Source organism: Pecten maximus, chromosome 7 (assembly GCF_902652985.1).
Source record: "Pecten maximus chromosome 7, xPecMax1.1, whole genome shotgun sequence".
In the NCBI taxonomy this organism is placed as follows: Eukaryota; Metazoa; Mollusca; class Bivalvia; order Pectinida; family Pectinidae; genus Pecten; species Pecten maximus.
Genome location: NC_047021.1, coordinates 19,214,344 through 19,235,754, shown reverse-complemented (window position 1 = coordinate 19,235,754; position 21,411 = coordinate 19,214,344). Strand labels below are relative to the sequence as shown.

The 21,411-nt window shown below is 34.4% G+C and overlaps 1 protein-coding gene across 2 annotated transcripts; it reads left to right on the top strand.

Annotated features, from left to right (window-relative positions):
• Window positions 1-44: 44 nt before the first annotated feature.
• LOC117331820 (ATP-binding cassette sub-family D member 2-like) lies at window positions 45-17,519 on the top strand. Of its 2 annotated transcripts, XM_033890738.1 has the most exons (11): window positions 45-1,078; window positions 1,677-1,863; window positions 2,550-2,674; window positions 4,025-4,175; window positions 4,558-4,584; window positions 7,424-7,518; window positions 7,862-8,007; window positions 8,302-8,447; window positions 9,640-9,724; window positions 10,224-10,349; window positions 10,836-17,519. In XM_033890738.1, the coding sequence occupies exons 1-11, from the start codon at window positions 122-124 to the stop codon at window positions 11,047-11,049; spliced, it is 2,259 nt and encodes a 752-aa protein (XP_033746629.1). In that variant the 5' UTR covers window positions 45-121; the 3' UTR covers window positions 11,050-17,519. The 2 variants fall into 2 exon arrangements, with proteins under 2 accessions (XP_033746629.1, XP_033746630.1); XM_033890739.1 differs by lacking the exon at window positions 4,558-4,584.
• Window positions 17,520-21,411: the final 3,892 nt, after the last annotated feature.

The window sequence follows — 21,411 nt, the reverse complement described above, 5'->3', positions numbered from 1 at the left end:
GATGCAGACGACGGAAGTCGGTCAAAGGTCACAAACTCGTTCTGATAAGAAATCCAACATGGAGGAGAGTGTGATGGAGGTCTGGATAACACCTTGCGAATGTATGATATGTGGCGTGTAAATGACAGGTGAAAGTGTAAAAATGTCGAAATTTCTGTATTTAGCAAACAAAAAAAACATTACAAGGAAAAATGTAGCAGCAACTGCAGCTGTATGTCTAGTTGCAGCGTATGCAGCTAAAAAATGTTGTCCGGAGATGAAAAAAGCTCTTGGTTGGCTTATTGGAACTGGTGATGCCGTTGACAAAGACGACAAACTGTCACTTAACAAAAGTTATCGGGACACACAAGGGAAAGTTAAGAAGTCTACACCCACTGTCAACAAACGATTTTATAAGCAGTTAAGACACTTGTTGAAGATCATTATCCCCGGACTTTGGACCAAAGAGTTCGGTATATTGACTGTTCACACATTGACACTGATAGTGCGAACGTTCCTATCAATATACGTAGCAACGCTAGACGGCCGAATAGTACAAACGATAGTCAAAAGAGATGTTAAAAGTTTTCTCCTCAGACTTACTCAGTGGCTCCTGATTGCAATTCCTGCAACATTTGTCAATAGTCTTATACGTTTTCTTGAGTGTAAACTTGGGCTGGTACTCAGAACACGACTTGTAGAACATGCCTACAAATTATACTTCAAAAATCAAACCTACTACCGAGTTGACAATTTGGACAGCCGCCTGGCTAATTCTGACCAATGTCTCACAGATGACATCACAATGTTTACCCAATCTCTTGCTCATCTTTATTCCCACCTAACAAAGCCCATACTTGATATAGCACTAATTACATTCACTTTGTACTCGCAAGCTAGTCACCGTGGTGCAAGCTCCAAGTATCCATCCATGTTGGCTGCTATTGTCATATGTTGTACAGTTCATATTTTGAGAATTGTTTCTCCCAAATTTGGCAAGTTAGTAGCAGAGGAAGCAAAGCACAAGGGTTATCTGCGTTATGTACACTCAAGAGTCATTGCCAATGCTGAGGAGATTGCCTTCTATGGAGGCCACAAGGTAAAGAACTGCTGGAACTACTCTAACAAACATATCAAAATAAATAGTAAAATACATGTTTCAGGTTTTTGTCAGAAGCTGCTTTTAAAGCCTTTATAAGTTAATGTAAAATTGTATTCTGAAAGTACTTAGGGAAATTTACGAAGTTTCCATTTTCTGTCACTTAACAGTGTTTTAGGCTACATGGTTAAAATTAAGCAAACCAATGTTTGTTCCTAACTTGGAAAAAAACACTTGCATTCATGAGTTTGAAAAATGAATTTCCCAAAGGAATCATTGACAGCACAAGTCTATTGATACTATTAAATACAGTAACACAAACCAGTTATCTATGTCTTGTTCTCATATTCCAAAAATTATGCTGTTTCTACTCATTAATACAGATTTTCAAAATTTCAGACTAGTTTCGAAAACAAAAAAGTCTTAGAAGCTAAATTTACAAAAGACTCCAAATAAGTGTTAGACATATAAAGGCTCATTCCCAAACATGAGTTTATTGCTTGATGATACAGATCAGCTATTTTGCAATTGCATTTTAAAATAAATGTTTCAGAACATCATAAAATAAATATATCTTTTTTTTATTTATTTATTTCAGATTGAACAAAACTTGTTGCAAACAAGCTTCAGACATCTAGCAAAACAAATGGATGTCATTTTCAAAACCAAACTTTGGTACATCATGTTGGAGCAGTTTTTGATGAAATATGTTTGGAGTGCTAGTGGGCTTGTTATGGTGGCCATTCCGATCATATCTGCCACTGGAGGAGGCATCCGCACTGACGGTAAGTTAACAAGAGGTCCAATGGACAAGTATCACTCACCTGCTACAAATGCAACTTTTAAAGTCGAGCTAGCTATATGTCATTTACGTGGATGCTAAGTTCAAATTTCTATATTTGTTTATTTGCTCGCTGGTTTTTTTTGCCCCGTGACCAGCCAGGGTCATTTTGAGGTGGGGTCTCTTTTTAGTAGATAGTGACTACCTATTCCACCATGCTACAAGCTCAATATCAGGTCTTTGGTCCATAAGTTATTAAGAAGAATTTATTTTAACACATTCGACCCATGTGACTTTTAATGTAGGTCAAGGTCACTAAGTTTAACGAACTTTGTAGCCCTTCCGCTAGCATGCTATAGGCTAAATATCAGATCTCTGGAATTCTGAATGAAAAATTTGGTGTCAGCTAGACGACAGATGCTGCACCATGGCATAAGCTCACCTGCCCAAAGGTTAGCTAAAATTGTCTATTCCACAAGGCTTTATTTTATGATTAAATGCTGCAAATTTAACCAAGGAATATTTGGCAAAATTGATAACTAATAAGATTAAATAATCGACTACTTAGTGACAAAGAATGACAAATTTTCAAATGTCCCCAGACAGTCCATAATGTTTCATTAAAAATAGATGATGAAAACAATCAATGATATTTACTGCTAACTAAGTTTGGTATTTGCTCGCATACAGGTAGTCACATCGATGATGACCCAGATGGGGGAGTCGGAGAGAGAACAAAAGCATTTACTACTGCAAGAAACCTCCTCATCAACTCTGCAGATGCTACTGAAAGGCTAATCTCATCATACAAAGAGGTGCACTATAGTTATGTATCAAACTTAAATACTTATCTGCAGGACAAAGTTCATGTCAGCTTGTTATGGGTTTAGGAAGTATTACAGTTATAGCCCGTCAGTGGCTTACAGTTTCAATATTTCTATTGATATACCTCAGTGTTATATGCTTGCTAATTGTTTAATAAGGGTAAACAAACTTTCTAAATAGTAAAATGATTGATTGAACAAAATAAGTACAAAAATGATAATTTAACAGATAATAACTTACCTACTACACTGATTGAGTTCAGGTACATATTAAAAGAGATATTCCACACAAGTTATGATTTCATAATTTGATTTTGATAATAAGTGTGCAAAATTATCTATTTCTATTCCTTTGGATTTCATATATCTCAATTTACCAGTCCATATCAACAAACATACAATTTTTAATTTGTAGCAAATCTATGCTATCTATCTAGATTGATTTATAAACATTCATGCAAGCCTGACTGCACCTGGCGTAGGTTTCCTGCGTCTTAGACACAGAAAAAACATGAAGGACATCCAAACTAAATGTCTGAATCCTTATGCTGCATTGTTAGTCCAAAATCTGCCATACGATGAAGAAATAACTGTTGATTTTAATTGATAGTAGTATTTTATTGTGTTTGTATTTTATTACTTAGGCAACATGTTATACCTGATGACCAACTTGGATGCTGGAACTGTTTAACTAGGATTTTTTCTAAAGTTTAAAATATCATAGGACTCGTGGATTTCTAAATGGGACTCCCAATTTTCACATCTGAGAGTCCCTGGAACCCTGTATAACAAAATTACAGGGGAACCCTGGAAAATTAGACAGGAAATTAGAAACAAAGTAAAGAAATCGAGATCCCAGCAGAAATTGTTTGTGGACAGCTGAAAACACACTTGTGTACACTGTATATGAATTGACAGTTTCTTACATGATATGATTCAGTACGCGTTCATCTTCAATATTCACATCAAAATCATTGGTTTGATCCTTATTATGTAGCAACAAGCAATGTCCATCATATGCATTTTATTATCTATTTTTGACATATACATATATGTATGTAGTATTTGCTTTTCAGGATCATGACCATGTCACTGACATATGCAGGCTCCCTTTCAAAAGTCATCACATGATAAATGTGCTATATTTTGGCAGTCTAATTTTGTATTCCATATTTTGCTTGTACAAATGGACCGCAGGAAGGATATTTAATGCTGACAATAGTTTGAAAAGTTGTTAGAAAGAGTTTCTCATGGATACAGAACAGCCAGATTTTCTATCTTGTGTAGAGTATCCCTTTAATGTATTTGACAGTTCAGAGAATTAATTTTCATGTTTAACAGATCACTGAGCTTGCTGGATACACATCCCGTGTGTCTGATATGATAGAGGTATTTGAAGATGTTGGAGAAGGAAAATACCAAAAAAATACTGTCACTAAAATCGGAAAGGCTGTAGCTCTGGACCATGTTAGTGGACCTCTGGAAATCAAAGGTTAGAATGTTTCTTTGGGTATTCACTTCGTGATTGGAAATTAAACCCTAAAGCAGATATGTGTCTGTAAAATGAAGTGAATAATGAATGCAAATTTGGATGTTTCAGCATGTGTATAGAATAATTCTTAAAAAAAAATTATGAATAAATCCCTAAATTTCAATTACAAAAATGATTCATGTAGTTGATGCATGAAGCTTGCTTTTCCTATAACATGTGGAACTAATATTTAAAGTGGTACTGATTACTCATATGAATTATTTTTGAATAAAAGGAATTTAAATGTGTTTTATTTTTAAATTTCTACTCTAAATTTAGAAGTTTTTAATACATTATACAAGGTATTATTGATTTATTTCAAAAATTGTTGTTTATATTTAAGATTCTACACCAAAATCCTGTTACCATGGTAAATTGTTATTGGCATGAGATTATATTTGTTTTGATTATTGTGTTTCTAGGCTTCACTTTCCATTGGTGAATTTTCCTGACATTATACAAAAGAGTGATCAGACAATTTAAAGTTTTGAAAGTTGTGGAAATGTTTGAAGTAATTTTGGGTAAAAGTGAACAAAATGTGACAAAATCTTTTTAATCATTTTTTGTTTGTTTATAGATTTCCACAGATAGATGACATAACAAGTGCACATTAACATTAGGAGCATGCTATATAATGTTAAACCCTAAATCCATGAAATATTATCAAAAACTTCGTTCCTTATTGACATTTCTGTTTCTATACTTTAAGTATTGCTTAGTAGGAGCCTTCCATTCTCTTCAAAGTCACAAGTAAAAATTTTTGTTTCAGAGTAATGACATGAAAAAAGAGGATATAATTACATTATCACTACTTTGGTCTGATGCCCCTCTTTGCCATTGACTCTTTTCCCATTGCATAATAATTATCATTAACATAAAATGCAAAGTGACATTTGGTATGCATTCTGACAGAATATTGGAAAAAATATTGTCAATAGACATACATCTTAAGTCAACCATATCAAAAAGTAATTATGACACACGTCCAAGTTAACATCAGGTAATAATTATAATTACATATATTGAATTATTGATAGTTTAAAACTACCCTGAGACTGAAAAATGATACTTTGGACAAAGTGGTGTAAAGTAATAGAAATTTTAATATATCCATCTACTAATTTATTAATCTATTTCAACAGATATTGCATGCTCTCTTGTGTGTTAATGATTTTAAACATTCTTTCCTGTTAACAATATAAAGGTACACAGATATCCGTGGAAAGTGGTTCATTTTGTGCCATACATATTCTACTGTAAAAGTTCAAGGAGTAGTAGTGTGCAGCCAGCCGGGATCGAACCCACGACCCTCGGCTTACTGGTCCGCCGCTCTACCGACTGAGCTAAACGGAAATTCCCCCTAGCCCAAAGCTAGAAAGCGACCATACAACTATGTACAGTATTTACAATTAAAACCCAGTCTGCTACACTACTCCCTCCTTCAAACGTGTTCGCCCCCGAACACACCAACCCAGGTTCTCTCTCCAGAGAAGCCTCTTGCTTTCACTTGGAGTGGTCTGTGGCACCAATGTAAAAGTTCAAGGAGTAAGTAGTGTGCAGCCAGCCGGGATCGAACCCAAGACCCTTGGCTTACTGGTCCGCCGCTCTACCAACTGAGCTAAAGGGAAATTCCCCCTAGCCCGAAGCTAGAAGGCGACCATACAACTATGTACAGTATTTACAATTAAAACCTGGCCTGCTACACTACATTAAATAGTATGCATTTGGCATGCCATTTACATCTAATGTCTTTGTGCTTAATAACATCAAAGACAACATCTTCTCTTCCGTTGATGATTGTATTTAAAAGAGCCATAGCATTCACTATATGTTTTAATATTGTTCAATTTAAATATTGAGTTGTCATGTTTAACTAGTTTTTCTTTGAACTTGGTACCTCTGATAAATGGAAGTACGGAAATTATTATAAGAAGAGAATGTTTTGGCAAAAGGTGTTACAGTTCTAACAAATGCAATAAAATTGCTGACAAACTTACTAATTCCCAGTGGGGATTTGAGGGGATTTTTTGGCAATAGAAGATGTAGGACTGTAACACCATTTCCTATCTGTTACTACTGTATATATTTTAACAGGGCGTTGGAAAATGAGTAGAAAGTAAAACATTGCTTTCTTTACATCAGATCGAGGAGTTTTTGAAACAGTGAAGTTGGTGTTATCACAATGACATCAGTGACATCACAATAGCTATCACTGTTAGTGGTCATATGATCAAATAATTCTATGTTCTTACAACACATACTGTAATCGCTCTGCATTGCATTGAGAGGATGTGAAGTAACTATACATTAGAGTGTTGTATCACCAAAATAAGCATGTAATGAAATACCTGTTAAATTGTTGTTATGTCTGTTGCTGAATGTGTTTTGGCATGTTGGTATTGTTGTGAAATGTACTATTATATATTTTTGGTGTACATGTATATAAAATCAATTCTTGTTGAATTTTCATTTAATGTACAGATATTCATTTAAACAATACTTGTAGCTTATTGTATTGATTATTTTTAAAAAATCATTAGATTTGATGTACAACGACAACATGTATAAGGATTAAATCAAGGTATCTTTTAACAGAAATAGAAACACTTGGAAAGTATGAATGGCGGTTCATATCATGATAAACTTGTGTTAGTGAGATCACTTCTTCTGATTAATAGTTGTCATTAGTTGAAATTTAAGCATTAAGAGCTACTAATACATCATTGTGCAAGTGCTAGCTGCCAAATACGAAAACAGAATCTCAAAATAATTTGCAATCCGTAAATTTTTGTCACATGATATAAATTGTTAGTAAGAGGAAATACAATACTGTATCATCAGTTACATGTTCATTGTCAGATTGGATTTGATATGTACATGAGTAAAATATGTCACATTTTCAACTGTAAATGAGTTGGAAGTACAATATTGTATTGTCTGTATCATGTTACTTGAGTTGAGAAATGTACAACTTGTACTGGCTACAGCAAGCAATTCATCAGTGTCAGAAGATAATTTATATTATATTAGTAACCCAGATTCTATAGGTAATCTTGTATGTCAGATTATGGATTGTCTTTATGGTTCTCCTTTATGATTATGCAGTCTTACCTAAAAAAATCAAAATATTAAAATTACGCTGACTGGTTTTCCTGATATTTCAGGGTAATGTATTATTTATTTTCTGACAATGTTTACATTCATTGCAGGTGAAGTTGTTGACACAGAATCAACTATTGATATTCGGGACCTGCCCATCATTACACCAAATGGAGATATTATTGTAGCCAACCTGAACCTCAAGGTACAGCCATTTCTTCAAATGTCTTGTGTGTGCATCTATGGTAGCTGTTCTGTCATACACTTCATCAGTATGTTGCATGTATAGTTGTAGTTGACAAACTAATCCCTTAAAACTACATATTTTTACCTAATCTGTATGCTTGCTCAATAGGATTTAAAAAAAAACCTCAACCATAAAGAAGGTTTTCTGATGAATTCACGTCTAAATTTTGGACCCCAAATTTGAATCTCCATTTCAATTAGGAAGTGTCTTGTCTAGTATGAATCTTTACATTTATAAGATTTCTTTACTTTGCACTTACTCACGAAAACTTACAAAAGGTGGGAAACATGTACTGTTTCAGATTGAAAAAGGAACACATTTGTTGATCACTGGACCAAATGGGTGTGGCAAATCATCTCTGTTTCGTATACTCAGTGGGTTGTGGCCAGCGTATGGTGGGAAACTCCTCAAACCACCACCCAGCACAATGTTTTACATTCCTCAAAGGTAACTTTTCTTGCTAGTTTTACTCAGTCAGTATTAGTCCTATAATCAAATACATGTATTCCATAACTGGTAAGCAGAAACATGCCGTCAACTTGGAAAATATGTCGAGAACAGTGAAATTTCTGTAAGAGTACAATATTATTTAAGCCTCAGAATGCTTCATTATATATCAAATTCATTACAAGCCAAGTTGACTGTAGTTCTTTTCTTGTAATGCACATAACTTGCTCCAATATTGATTATTCTCATTATAGATTTATTATGTAATGCCCATGATACTTGTATTTGCTGCAGGCCGTACATGTCTCTAGGAACATTCCGTGACCAGGTGATTTATCCAGATACTTTGGAGGACATGACTGTTAAGGGTTATACTGATGCAGACCTGGAGAAAGTTCTAGATATCGTCAATCTGAGACAGATTGTTGACAGGGAAGGAGGTTGGTATTTTGACTTCAGGAGCATAGACAAAATGTGCATGGATTGAATATTATGGTTTGGAGAATTACCTAAAGTCAATATGATGTAGTAAACGAAATTGAGGGTAGATGTGGTCAGGTGGCTCATTAGATTGGTTACATGCCTTTCATCAAGACAATTAGCTATAGGTTTGATTCTTGGTATTGATGTGGTGAAAAGGTATGGGGTAATTTGCCTGAAGACCTCATGGACACTTCCATCTCAGCTGACATGACTAGTTAATATCAGTTGACAAATTTTGTTTTCTAAATTTTGTCAAAAAGCAAAATGTAAATTGAATTAAATTTTTAGGTCATGTGACCTATTTTGATTGCCTTTTGTCTGTTATCGTGTGTCTGAAAACAATTTACATTTTTCACTTCTTCTCAGAAACCCCTGAACCAATTTCAATGAAATTTTTAAGAAACCTTCCATGGCCAAAGGTCAACCAAAATTGTGAATTATATGGCCCCAGGGGCCTAAGGCATCAAATTGTCTAAAATTTCAAAATTCTTCTTCTCATAACCCAAGTAAGTTTCATAGAGGAAGAGTCTTTGCCAAAGTTGTGAATTTGATGACCCTGGGGTCTCATGTTTCCCTCTGGGGAGGGGGTAAACTTTACTAAATATTATATAAGGGAAATCAAATTTTTGTGCATCATTTGTTGAATCGCAATCAGAAAAAAATCAAAATTTGGTTAGACTTATCAGTATGGAATGGCAGTTTGATGGTACATGTATACACATATTGGCCCAGACTGACCACCGAGGGCTGATGGGCTGGGTCAATATGGGTCAAATTGACTGAAATATATTGGAACTCACTGAAAGGTGACTGTTAAGGTTCATATGCCTCTTATATCATAATATTCCATCTCATTCCAATTTGACTTGGTCATTGTTAATATGTTTATATTGTTAAATCATAATGGAGGATGGGAGACTTAAAATATTCACATAAATGATAATTTTACCTTGTCCTTAAATTTTCTTGCTGTGTTTAGTAGTGCCATTATAGTAAAATGTACACATATTAACAAAATTTAATAACAAGGAGATGTTAAACTCATTACATTTTGATCACTCCATGTAAGTTTGTTATGAACATTGAAACTATAGGTCATTCATGCAATTCATAATCAAAATTATAAATATTAAATATTGATAATTGCAGGATGGGACGCTCACAGTGATTGGAAGGATGTTTTATCTGGTGGAGAAAAACAGAGAATGGGAATGGCTAGGATTTTCTACCACAAGTAAGAATTGGAAGAAATAAGATTAAATTGTGTTTATCTATAGAAGCAGGTGTTGAGGGAGAGAGGAAATTTTACTCTCCTCGTTAGTGTTATTGAGATGTTACTTCAAACTTCAATGAACACATGATGCTTTCAAAATTACATTTACTGTAGTGATCACTGGGTTATGGTAAGTTTAATAGTAGAAATGTACTGTTAAATAGACATTGGGGTCACTTGGTGAATATTTTGATTGAAATTACTTTAAAAGGATACGAAAAATGTAATTAATTTAACATAGGAATGCAATTGACTAAAAAAATATATAACAAAACAGGTTTATTCCAAATCCCTGGGGCCTCAGACTTGATTATCAACGGCAGAAAAAAAAAGAAAGAAAAATTGTTGAATGACACTTAGTCGAAATAAAGGTTTGCTTAAAGTGTTTGTAGTCACTAGAAATATGTATTTGATTAAGGTTTGTACTGTTATTTCATTCCATGATTGTTTTGTTTTACAGGCCTCAGTTTGCACTCCTGGATGAATGCACCAGCGCTGTGTCCATTGATGTTGAGAGTAAGATATACCAGACAGTGAAGGATTCTGGTATCTCCCTGATGACTATCACACACAGGCCATCACTCTGGTAGGTCATACTCTACCTGAAGTAGAACAGAAAATAATCTTTTATATCTGTGATTGTGATTCTAAGACAACAAATCTATCTTTAGTCTCTGTTATAAAGAGTGTTTTGTATTGGTTATTAATAAGAAACTGTTTATTTTTAGTCCACGAACTCTTATTATAGAATGCTTGATTATGGTCCAGTTTCAAAATAATGATGTACTATAAATGTTGTTATTTTTGCGGGGGGGGGGGGGGGGGGGGGGGGGTAATTTCGCAATTTCGATATGTAAACTATACACGTTGGGGTAATTTTCGCGATCAATCCACATTCGTTGTAGTTCGAGATTACGCAAATTGATATCAAAATAATACACGTGGGGGGAATTTTCGTGATCAAAAGGACTCTGTGTAATTAGCGTAAATTTCCGCCTTGCGTAAATTTCCACGTTTACAGTACTAATTCATAGAAATTAAATCATAACTGATGTGTATTATCGTCCATTAGGAAATTCCACACTCACCTCCTGCAGTTTGATGGGGAGGGAGGATGGAGAATGGAAGAACTTGACTCAAATACTCGATTGACCCTTAATGAGGAGAAACAGCGTCTAGAGACTCAACTTGCAGGCTTGCCCAAAATGCACAAGAGACTGAAGGAGCTGTGTGGGATGCTAGGAGAAGACTCTGTTCTACTCAAAAAGGAAGGAGAGTCAGACTAGTGATAGGAGGTGCCCTTAAGAAGGATGGAGAGTCAGACTGCCATTCTGAATTAAAAAATGTATTAAGTCATATCAAATATCAATGCAACGTCATGGCCATTTGTCCTGAATATGAATGAGTGTCAGGTGTGTGCTATGTGCAGAGAGATGAAATGTGGTTGGTACACGTTTTTGTGTATGTGATAGTAAGTAGGTAGTATTTTAATGTAAGTCTTTTCAAACACTTTTATTATTACATATGTACATCAGTATTATTGTTTTGTGCAAAAGGTAAACATGTCGTCAGTTTTGTTTAGTCTATTTAAGATTGGTGACTGAAAGGTTGTTATTTAAACGGAATTCACTCTGTATTAATGGAACCTCAGCTGTCCACCTTGGTCTCTCACCAAAAAAAACAGGCAGACTGTTAGATGGGACAATTTTGTCCATAAACTGTTTCTTTGGAAAACCAGATAGAAGGTGTCTGGATTTTTGGATAACAGGATTATTAGTGTTTGGATAGTGATGTGATCAGAATTATTGATAGATATTGAATTGACAAGATTAGTGGGGGCTGCAAATTGGGACCAGTGGGGTGCCTGCTTGCTTTGCCAACTAGATTAGTGGTCTCATGATATTTTCATATACTTTGATTACTCATTTCCTGGCCTCATACTCAATAGGAGCATGTCTCTTGCCACATACTTCTGTTGGTGTAGGTTGTGGAGAGAAAAAGAGATCAGTAACATATTAACAGTCTTCTGTTTTGGGATATAGATATTGGTTAGGATATCTTCACATTTTGAGAGTAGATCTAAGTACAATCACAATTAGTCAATACATTTGTATATTAATCTGGAACCAGTAAATTAAGGTTCGCAACTGCTTTTTCAGTTGATTCAAGTGTTTCTTTGTTGTGCCCTGTCACCATGGTTGAGTCAAAGAATTTGGTTTCTACTGTCTATTAAAGGTTAAAATACTGCATATAAGCCACTAAAAAAACTTGAAATTTAGGCAGATGCTTATTAAGTACTGTATTACTATAAAATAGATTTTTCTTAAAGTAAGTGTGCAGTTTTTAATACAGTGGATCCCACATACAATATCGGATATTATAATATCCCACTTATTATCATATTTTTTTCCATGTACCAAATTTTCTCTATATAGTTATGATATGGTCCAACATGAATCCCGATGATTATTATGGACAAATCATAATTTACTTGGCTCTGGATACAAATTGTGTTCCTTTTCTATGAACTCTTACTGTTGATATAGTACGGTATGCTATTATCATAAAAGTTAATTATTTCAAATATAATTTGATTTATTTTAATGTGCTCAGACACAGTATTCTCTCTTTGTTAAAAACCAAATGTCTTTGCCTTTTTTTTTTTCATTGACCTTGACCTTGAAATTTGTAGAACAAAAGCTGAGAAAGTGTTTGAATTTTGAGAAATCTGTCTGAGTCATGTTTTCTTTAAATGTAGTAGATGTTTAGAAGGTATTTACAAAAATACTGTGTATAAGTCAAATGTTAAATTCTATCTTTTGTCATTTTATGATACAGGAGATCTACTTTTGATTCATATTTCTCCAAAGATCCAATCCCATTGTCCCAAAAGAATGAATGAAATTTGATTGTAAAATTTAATGCTTGATCAAATTCATACACATACATGTACAACATTTATCCAATAAAATATGATGGGTTTTTTATTGTAATGTATTGTTTATATGGACTATTGTTCCAGTGTAAAATAGAAAATTGTACAGTATTTATTTGATAGATTGGAGTCATGTGTTGAAATAAGCAATTATCTTTATTTTTGTGTGTTGTAAGTTGTGTATGAGAACTTTTATTCTTAGATTAAATGTCCCGCTATAAACTAGCTTTTAAGTCCGAAGCCATCTTCAAGGCTGGTCTTCAGTAAGAATGGAAAATCAAAGAGAGTATTATCAAAAGAAAGCTGCACATATTTTGGAATATGACATCTGTGTTACAATTATTAGAGTGATTTTATCTGTTGCCAATATACAGATTTTATATTCCCACAAAATTAAATGAAACTGACTTTCTTTTTTTTATTAAGAAAATGGTTAGATCAACTTATCTACGGTTTCTTAAAATCCAATTTTTTTCTAATACTACATTAAGTATTTTTCAGATATTTTTCTCAAGTGTTCATATTTTTTACTCCCTATTAATTTTAAACATACAATTTTACCATTTCTTGAGTATGTCCACTCTTTTCATAATTGACTATGTAATAACTATGTACTACAATGATGTACTATGATCCTATATTCAGTAAATATTCGTTAGAAATAAATGAACAATCAGCAGCACATCTACCCAAATGGTTCTATATGTACATTGCATTATTATTAAAAAGCAAAAGCAGTGTTGTGAATGTAACAAGTGAAATACTTTAGCAATAAGATTATTCAATAATGGTACAATGATTTTGAATGTTTGTCACTTGAATGATTTGGTGCTTGTATGTGCTGTTTTGGGTTAGCTCTAAACAAACAGATTATTCACACATACAGTGAATCAATCAAGTTTAGATCCCTCTCATTACTGTACCTCACTCTTGCCGCTTATATATTGTTTTTGTTAATTTATGATTGGTAATATTTTGTTTTTGTTGTTGTACGTTTTGTTTCCAGTCTGTTTCTGGTAAACAGTGTGTTTACATTTTGTTCTGACCAATAACGACAGTAAGTTTTCTCGGTAGCCACTACGGAGTGTTGGCAAATGATAGTGTGCTGTTACCGTACCCTCATAATATTGCCTCAGTGTTTGGTATGCTGTCTCAGCCTCATCCACTGAAAGGGCATAATAATGGCTGTAAGATAGATATCATAATATTGGTTTTTGTTTTTGTTTAACGTCCTATTAACAGCTAGGGTCATTTAAGGACGTGCCAGGTTTTGGAGGTGGAGGAAAGCCTGAGTACCCGGAGAAAAACCACTGGCCTACGGTCAGTACCTGGCAACTGCGCCACGTAGGTTTCGAACTCGCAACCCAGAGGTGGAGGGCTAGTGATAAAGTGTCGGTACACCTTAACCACTCGGCCACCGCGGCCCCTTCCTAATATTGAAATGGGGTGTATAAAATATGGTGGGAAACATATGTAGTATGGGATTTAATTCGATAATTATGAGGTTTAAATGTTTTCAGATATATACACGGAAAAAAGACAATCAGTCATCATTTTTATGTCTATTTTCAATATTTGGAGGTAGCTCTAACAGTATTATAGCCCAATGCGATATATTTGGAATTGTCACAAATCAGGAACAAGCTTTTAACAGTTTTTTGGTTTAATTGTGGTAGATTTGTATATCTTTACCTTGGTAATGATTTGTTGACCGATTGTAAAGGTTATTTTATTATCAAGTTGCAAAAAGGGTATATAATAATTATATTATTCTTTAGGTTCGTTATATATATATTTTACATACAATGTTGTCGAAACAGACATTAATGTTATTGAGGGAATCACACAGAAACTAATTCGTGGTATATTAGCTTACGTCAGGTTGATGAGTATGATCGTGAGTGAACTTTGATATATCACAACCAGTATAGGATTAGAAACAGTATAGGATTAAGTGTGACACACCTGACAAGGGCAGCACATCATAGATATCATATTTAGAATCATTTGGTTTATTGTTTAGTGTTAAGTATTTCTATTAATTTCTGTAAACTCTTGCACATCTATGACCAGGTTATAAACAAAGTGTATCCAATTTAATTTCTCCGTAGATTAGCCTAATCAGATTAGCCAGATAAATTTCTACACATATAGTAGCCAGATTGACTTCTCAGAGTAGCCAATAAATTTCCACAATTTAGACAGATTAGAGAGTTTTTACTTCTCCTCAGAGTAGCCAGATAAATTTCTACATATAGTAGCCGAATTGACTTCTACATATAGTAGCCAAATTGACTTCTCCTCAGAGTTCTACATATAGTAGTTTATAGATTATAGTGTAGACAGATAAACCTGTCAGTTTGATTACCATCTCATACACTTATCACCTCGGGTACATGCTTAGCTAGTCATATGTCTGATGAAAATGAGTGAAGTCACAGAAATGTCACCTTTAACTCCTGTACTGTCCCGTACCAATGTCCATTCATTTATCTGGTATGGGTCTGTTTCTATTTTCATATCTAGGTTCCTATTGGTTTGGGTACATTCATTTTTTAGATCACAAGAACAACATGGCTGACAGTTTCGCAAAAATATTTCTCTCAGGCCTTAGCTGTGTTGGTAGCCATGCTTAATTTTGATAAAGGTTCTTATTAACATTTCTGAAGAAAGTCATTTGGTCAACCTTGCTTTGAAAGGAAAATGTCAAACGTGTGAATAACATTTGTTTAAAAGATCACATTGCAAGTTCACACAAGATGTATCTAATCTTGACTATCAAATAGATAAAGGAACAAAATGAAACTTAAATAAACCAAGTTCTTACTTTGGTAGAAACAAAACACCTGTGATCCTTGTTATTGTTTATGTTATTTATTCCAAACATCTGATTGGTAATTTGTTGTTGAATTACCAGTAACTATTGTGTGTGTTGTTTAATTTTATGTGATGTCTTTGATATGCTAAACTGGATGCACTGTTTCTATTTGTTTTCCAAGCTTTCCTATCATATTTAGAATAATTTTGTTTATTGTTTCCTATGCAAACAAGTGTTTCTATTAATTTGGACTTAGAATTTCCAAGTTTAATTTTATGTGATGTCTTTGATATGCTAAACTGGATGCACTGTTTCTATTTGTTTTCCAAGCTTTCCTATCATATTTAGAATAATTTTGTTTATTGTTTCCTATGCAAACAAGTGTTTCTATTAATTTAGACTTAGAATTTCCCAACTAAATCAAGCGTTTGTGCTAGTCTGCTTGACCTACAATGTATAAGTCTTATCTCTGAGAGCGTGATTCTTAACTTAATGGTTCCCATTCCTGCATGCCTTGCTTTTAGTTAGTATTGAAATGATAAATGACTGCATCGTTTGTGATCAAATTAAAGAGGAAATTTAATACAAAAAAAATGTTTTAAAAATGTCTCTGGATCTACGGTATTCATACGAACAAAATATATGTCCAGTTTTCAGGAAAAGGGCTGTCAAGGTGAACATTGTTTTGTTTTCACTGTCATGATCACAGTTAAGGAGATATTGACTTTTGTTTTCTACCAACTCATTATCATCAATTACAAGATATCTACCGATTTTCAACATGCAAATGTACAAAACAAAAAAAGTTTCCTGCATAATATAATATTTAAGGTAAAAGTTTCTTCTTTACACATTATATACCCTAGTAATTTATATCAAAAACAGACAATGAGCTTGTGTGGAAATATCGTAGATCTTATGCATTTAATGGTCCAGGAATACTCATTATACTTTTATATTGGATAAAGACCATGACATCAAAAGGGCTATTTCATACATATGTACTTTGAAATCTAATTGCCAGAAGGAAGCCTATCATTTGATTTAGTAAATAAATATGAAATCATGAATGGTATAAAGGATATTTTAAAGAGCATTGCAAAATATTGAATATTTTGTATTATTGTTTTCAAAACAGTGTAAGTTTATGAATCATGATGTTAATTAGCTTTAAAAAAAAAACAACAAAAAAACTGTTTTTCTTTTGAAAACTTCTTTGTAATTTAAACCAGCAAAAGTTTGTCAGCAGTGTTCTGATGAATGGATGCAATATATTATTGTATTTAGGAAAGTTTTTGTCAAATATCAAAGTCATCAGTGTCAAATGTTTAGTATTTAAACAAACTCGGGGCAAGTCAGAAAAAGTTCAAAGTACTACATGTACTTACAAAATCTTCCTTGGGCCCTTACCATGCCTTGATTAACTTTATTGTCTTTGACAGGTAATTAAGAAACAATCTAATATTAAGATAAAGAGTAACTACTAGTATATGACCTTCTTCCAGTTGGACGTCAAAATATATGCTATTGCTAACAAGTTTGGCATGTACTGCTGTATTGCCTACCTGCTTCATTATATCAATGGTTACATTAAATGCAAACTGAAAAGCTAAAAAAGTTAACCAAAGTTTCAAATAATGTACAACATAAATAATGTATGAAGTGATTTTTGTTAGACTTTCAACTTGACTGATTTTCAAGGATGAATGTTTTTTTGGTACTGGGGTTTGAGAAATTACGATATTCCATCAGGCATCCTCAGGATTGGGTATTGTACTCTCTTTTCTTGAAATTATAACCCCAGTTAAATATCCTTCCAACTTTCTTGACTATAAAATGTCAATTATTATTTAAAGAAATACCGTAATAAAGACCATTATTGTAATTTACAACTTCTATTAGAAATATTGCACAAACATTTTCTCTTGTAGAATAATTACACAATGGAACATTTCCAATTGTTATACTGTCTAATTAAAACTTGAATAAATACTCTCTCTCAAGCAATGTTGTTTCTTGGTCATCTGACCCGAAAGCTCGGAATGGCCATTGTACTTTGTCCGTCATTCTGTCCGCCGTGAGTAAACTGTCTACATTTAAAACTTCTTCTGAAGTTCCACCAGTGGGATTCAACTCAATCTTTGCCTGATCCTAGGCCCAAGATGGTCCTGACCAAGTGACCAAGTTTTTATAAAAAAAAATGTTGTGTCAATACTGATGAGGACACAGCTTAGAGATTTCACATGTGTGTTCCATGTAACAAGATCTTTCCATCTGTACTTTATTTGCGGACCAGCTGACCTTGACTGACATTTGATCTACTATTAACCGTATGCGATAGGGATTTTATATATGACATGAGTGTTCCCTGTCAGAAGACCTTTCCAGTGATACTACATTTGCTGATATATACAAAATGTGTTGCCCTTCACCAAAGGATGTTTCTGACCAAACAAGGATTTCAAAGAATTTTTTGCATTTCCACTATTGGGGCCATGTCCCTAGTGGTCGGGCCCATCACGTATACAAAATTGGTTTCCCTTCACATACGTATGCTTCAGACAAAATATGGACCAAATTCTTGAATTCCAACATAAGGATTTTGAAGAATTTGCTATATTTCCCCAGTTGAGGTCTCAGTGGGTAAGACCTACCGCTAAATACAAAAATTGGTTGCCCTACACCCAAGGACGATTCAGGCTAAATATAGATCTAGATAAAATCCTTTAATTCTGATAGAACAAAAGTGAATTAAAAGAATTTGCTGTTCCAATACTGAGCCTGATACCTCATCCCGTTTAGGTTGGGGAGATGTTCTTGTGGGGTCTAACAATGACAATGTAGATTTAATTTCTGGATTTTTTCCTTCTTTTTACACATTTTTACCTTCTTAGGATTTTTTTACCAAGTCCAAAAATATTTTGGCCAAGAGTCTGATAATCAAGATCGCAAATGTTGAATCTGTCCTACATTTCGAACTCACAGGAGTTTTGTTGAAATCCTTAGCCGGATTATGCATCCGTTTGCCGCGTGCTTTCTGACCGATTCCGGTAACATGTCTGGATTTCCCGTTTTCCTGGTAATAGACTTCATAATGGTAAGCTAAGAGAATCAACAGGAATAAGATGGAACTTCATCATAGAGCTGGAAGATCTTTACTTTGCTGACAATCTCATTAAGCTGCAATAACGTAGCTCTGGACGGCGGACGGACGATTTCTGAAAAATGATCGTCGTCAGAGAGGTAGGCAGGGTACTCGATCTAGAGAGGCTGTTGACGACGGACAAGTCAAAGAAGATGTAGTAACATTTACGTACCTCGGAGTGGTAACATCAATGAGGAGATGTCGCTAAACTGAAATGGGCGCTATCACTACAATAATGTTGGTGATATCACTAAAATAAAATACAATCGTAAAAGGGCGCTCATCAACACGTTCTTCTTTCATATTCTCATAGTAGAACCATATAGTGACACTGACACGTCGCAGAGACATATATACAGAGAGATTAGTAACATCGCTATTTCCCCGTACACATAGTGGCTCCCTTTATTCGTGACCACTCAAGCATATCCCTTATCGAGAGCGTCCTGTCTCCTATCAAACACACGCGAGCGCAGGTAAATCGGGCTATGCGCATGTGTGTATCGTAGTATTGGAACTTATTCGACATGTTCTGGTTAATCCGCCATTACGTCAGACCAAAACATCGTCATTTTAAATACACACAGAAAGCACATCGTTTTATTTTGGCCACTACAAATGTTACCACATTAACCAAAAACTATCAAACTTATGGGATATAGTCTTATTGATCATGCATATTGTTGTCATTTATCCGTATTTTCGAAAATCCATTGGGTCCTATTCGACATGTCCAAGTTTGTAATTAAGCCGCCATTACGTCAGACCAAAACATCGTCAATTTTAAACGCACACAAAAAGCACATCGTTTTATTTAGGCCACTACAAAAGTTACCACATTAACCAAAAACTATCATACTTATGTGATATAGTCTTAGTGATCATGCACATTGTTGCCATTTATCCGTATTTTCTACAATCCATTGGCGTCCTATTCGACATGTCTAAGTTTGTAAATAGCCGCCATTACGTCAGACCAAAACATCGTCAATTTTAAACGCACACAAAAAGCACATCGTTTTATTTAGGCCACTACAAAAGTTACCACATTAACCAAAAACTATCATACTTATGTGATATAGTCTTATTGATCATGCATATTGTTGCCATTTATCCGTATTTTCTAAAATCCATTGGGTCCTATTCGACATGTCCAAGTTTGTAAATAGCCGCCATTACGTCAGACCAAAACATCGTCAATTTTAAACGCACACAAAAAGCACATCGTTTTATTTTGGCCACTACAAAAGTTACCACATTAACCAAAAACTATCAAACTTATGGGATATAGTCTTATTGATCATGCATATTGTTGTCATTTATCCGTATTTTCGAAAATCCATTGGGTCCTATTCGACATGTCCATGTCCTCCCATGTTTGTAATTAAGCCGCCATTACGTCAGACCAAAACATCGTCAATTTTAAACGCACACAAAAAGCACATCGTTTTATTTAGGCCACTACAAAAGTTACCACATTAACCAAAAACTATCAAACTTATGGGATATAGTCTTATTGATCATGCATATTGTTGTCATTTATCCGTATTTTCGAAAATCCATTGGGTCCTATTCGACATGTCCATGTCCTCCCATGTTTGTAATTAAGCCGCCATTACGTCAGACCAAAACATCGTCAATTTTAAACGCACACAAAAAGCACATCGTTTTATTTAGGCCACTACAAAAGTTACCACATTAACCAAAAACTATCATACTTATGTGATATAGTCTTATTGATCATGCACATTGTTGCCATTTATCCGTATTTTCTAAAATCCATTGGGTCCTATTCGACATGTCCAAGTTTTGTAATTAAGCAGCCATTCCGTCCGACCAAAACATCGTCAATTTTAAACGCACACAAAAAGCACATTGTTTTATCTAGGCCACTACAAAAGTTACCACATTAACCAAAAACTATCATACTTATGGAATGTGGTCTTGATTATCATGCACATTGTTGTCATTTATCCGTATTCTCGAAAACCCCATAGGGACTTTTCGAAAATTGGAGATTCCCGCCGATCTTTCCTGCGTTGTGCTTGACTTTCATACTCAAAATACAAACACTTGGACAGCAAATTGTGATATATTTCATATTGATGACACTTCTGCACTTTGATATTAATAAAATTAAAGCACATAATTGGATCTTGGTGATGATTTCAATTAGAAATTATCGATAATTATGTGTCTGGTTTTCAAGTTTTCTCCAATATGGCGTCTAGTGAAGACTGAACCGAGCGACCGCAAAGGATTGTGGGAAGGTCAGGGGCCACTATGTAAACACAAGGGCAAATAGAGAGCTGCCAATCCCTCTGTATATATGTCTCTGCACGTCGGGAACAGAAATGAAAATTTAAGTTTACCGGGGGAAAGCCGGACCATCAGCTTTGCTTTAACTCCATTTTAACATTTTCAAAACTTCAAAACTTTCCAAAACTTTCGGACTCGCGCCTACGGCGCTCGTGACTCCTCTTAATCAAGGGCCCAGCTACGTCCCTGTCTACGGTCAGTACCTAGCAATAGGATGGAACAACCGTCTTATATATTCAACATGAGATATGATATCAAGGAAACTACATAGGAAACACAAATAGGTCGAAAAAAGGGGTCAAAATCAAGACGTAATCGTTATGATTTCCAATTCATTTGTGTTTTCTGAACATTAGCAGGAATACGACGAAAACACATAGGGTTACATATGAATCAATTTATTCAATGCACTTACAATTGTGCAAAGCAGT

What these genes read in the sequence shown, in the direction of transcription:
- LOC117331820 (XM_033890738.1), top strand. Translation starts at nt 122, where the DNA reads ATGACAGGTGAAAGTGTAAAAATGTCGAAATTTCTGTATTTAGCAAAC. An exon ending in AGGAGGCATCCGCACTGACG is followed by an intron (nt 1,864 to 2,549) that starts GTAAGTTAACAA and finishes GCTCGCATACAG; the next exon opens with GTAGTCACATCGATGATGAC. An exon ending in ACCAAAATCCTGTTACCATG is followed by an intron (nt 4,585 to 7,423) that starts GTAAATTGTTAT and finishes CATTCATTGCAG; the next exon opens with GTGAAGTTGTTGACACAGAA.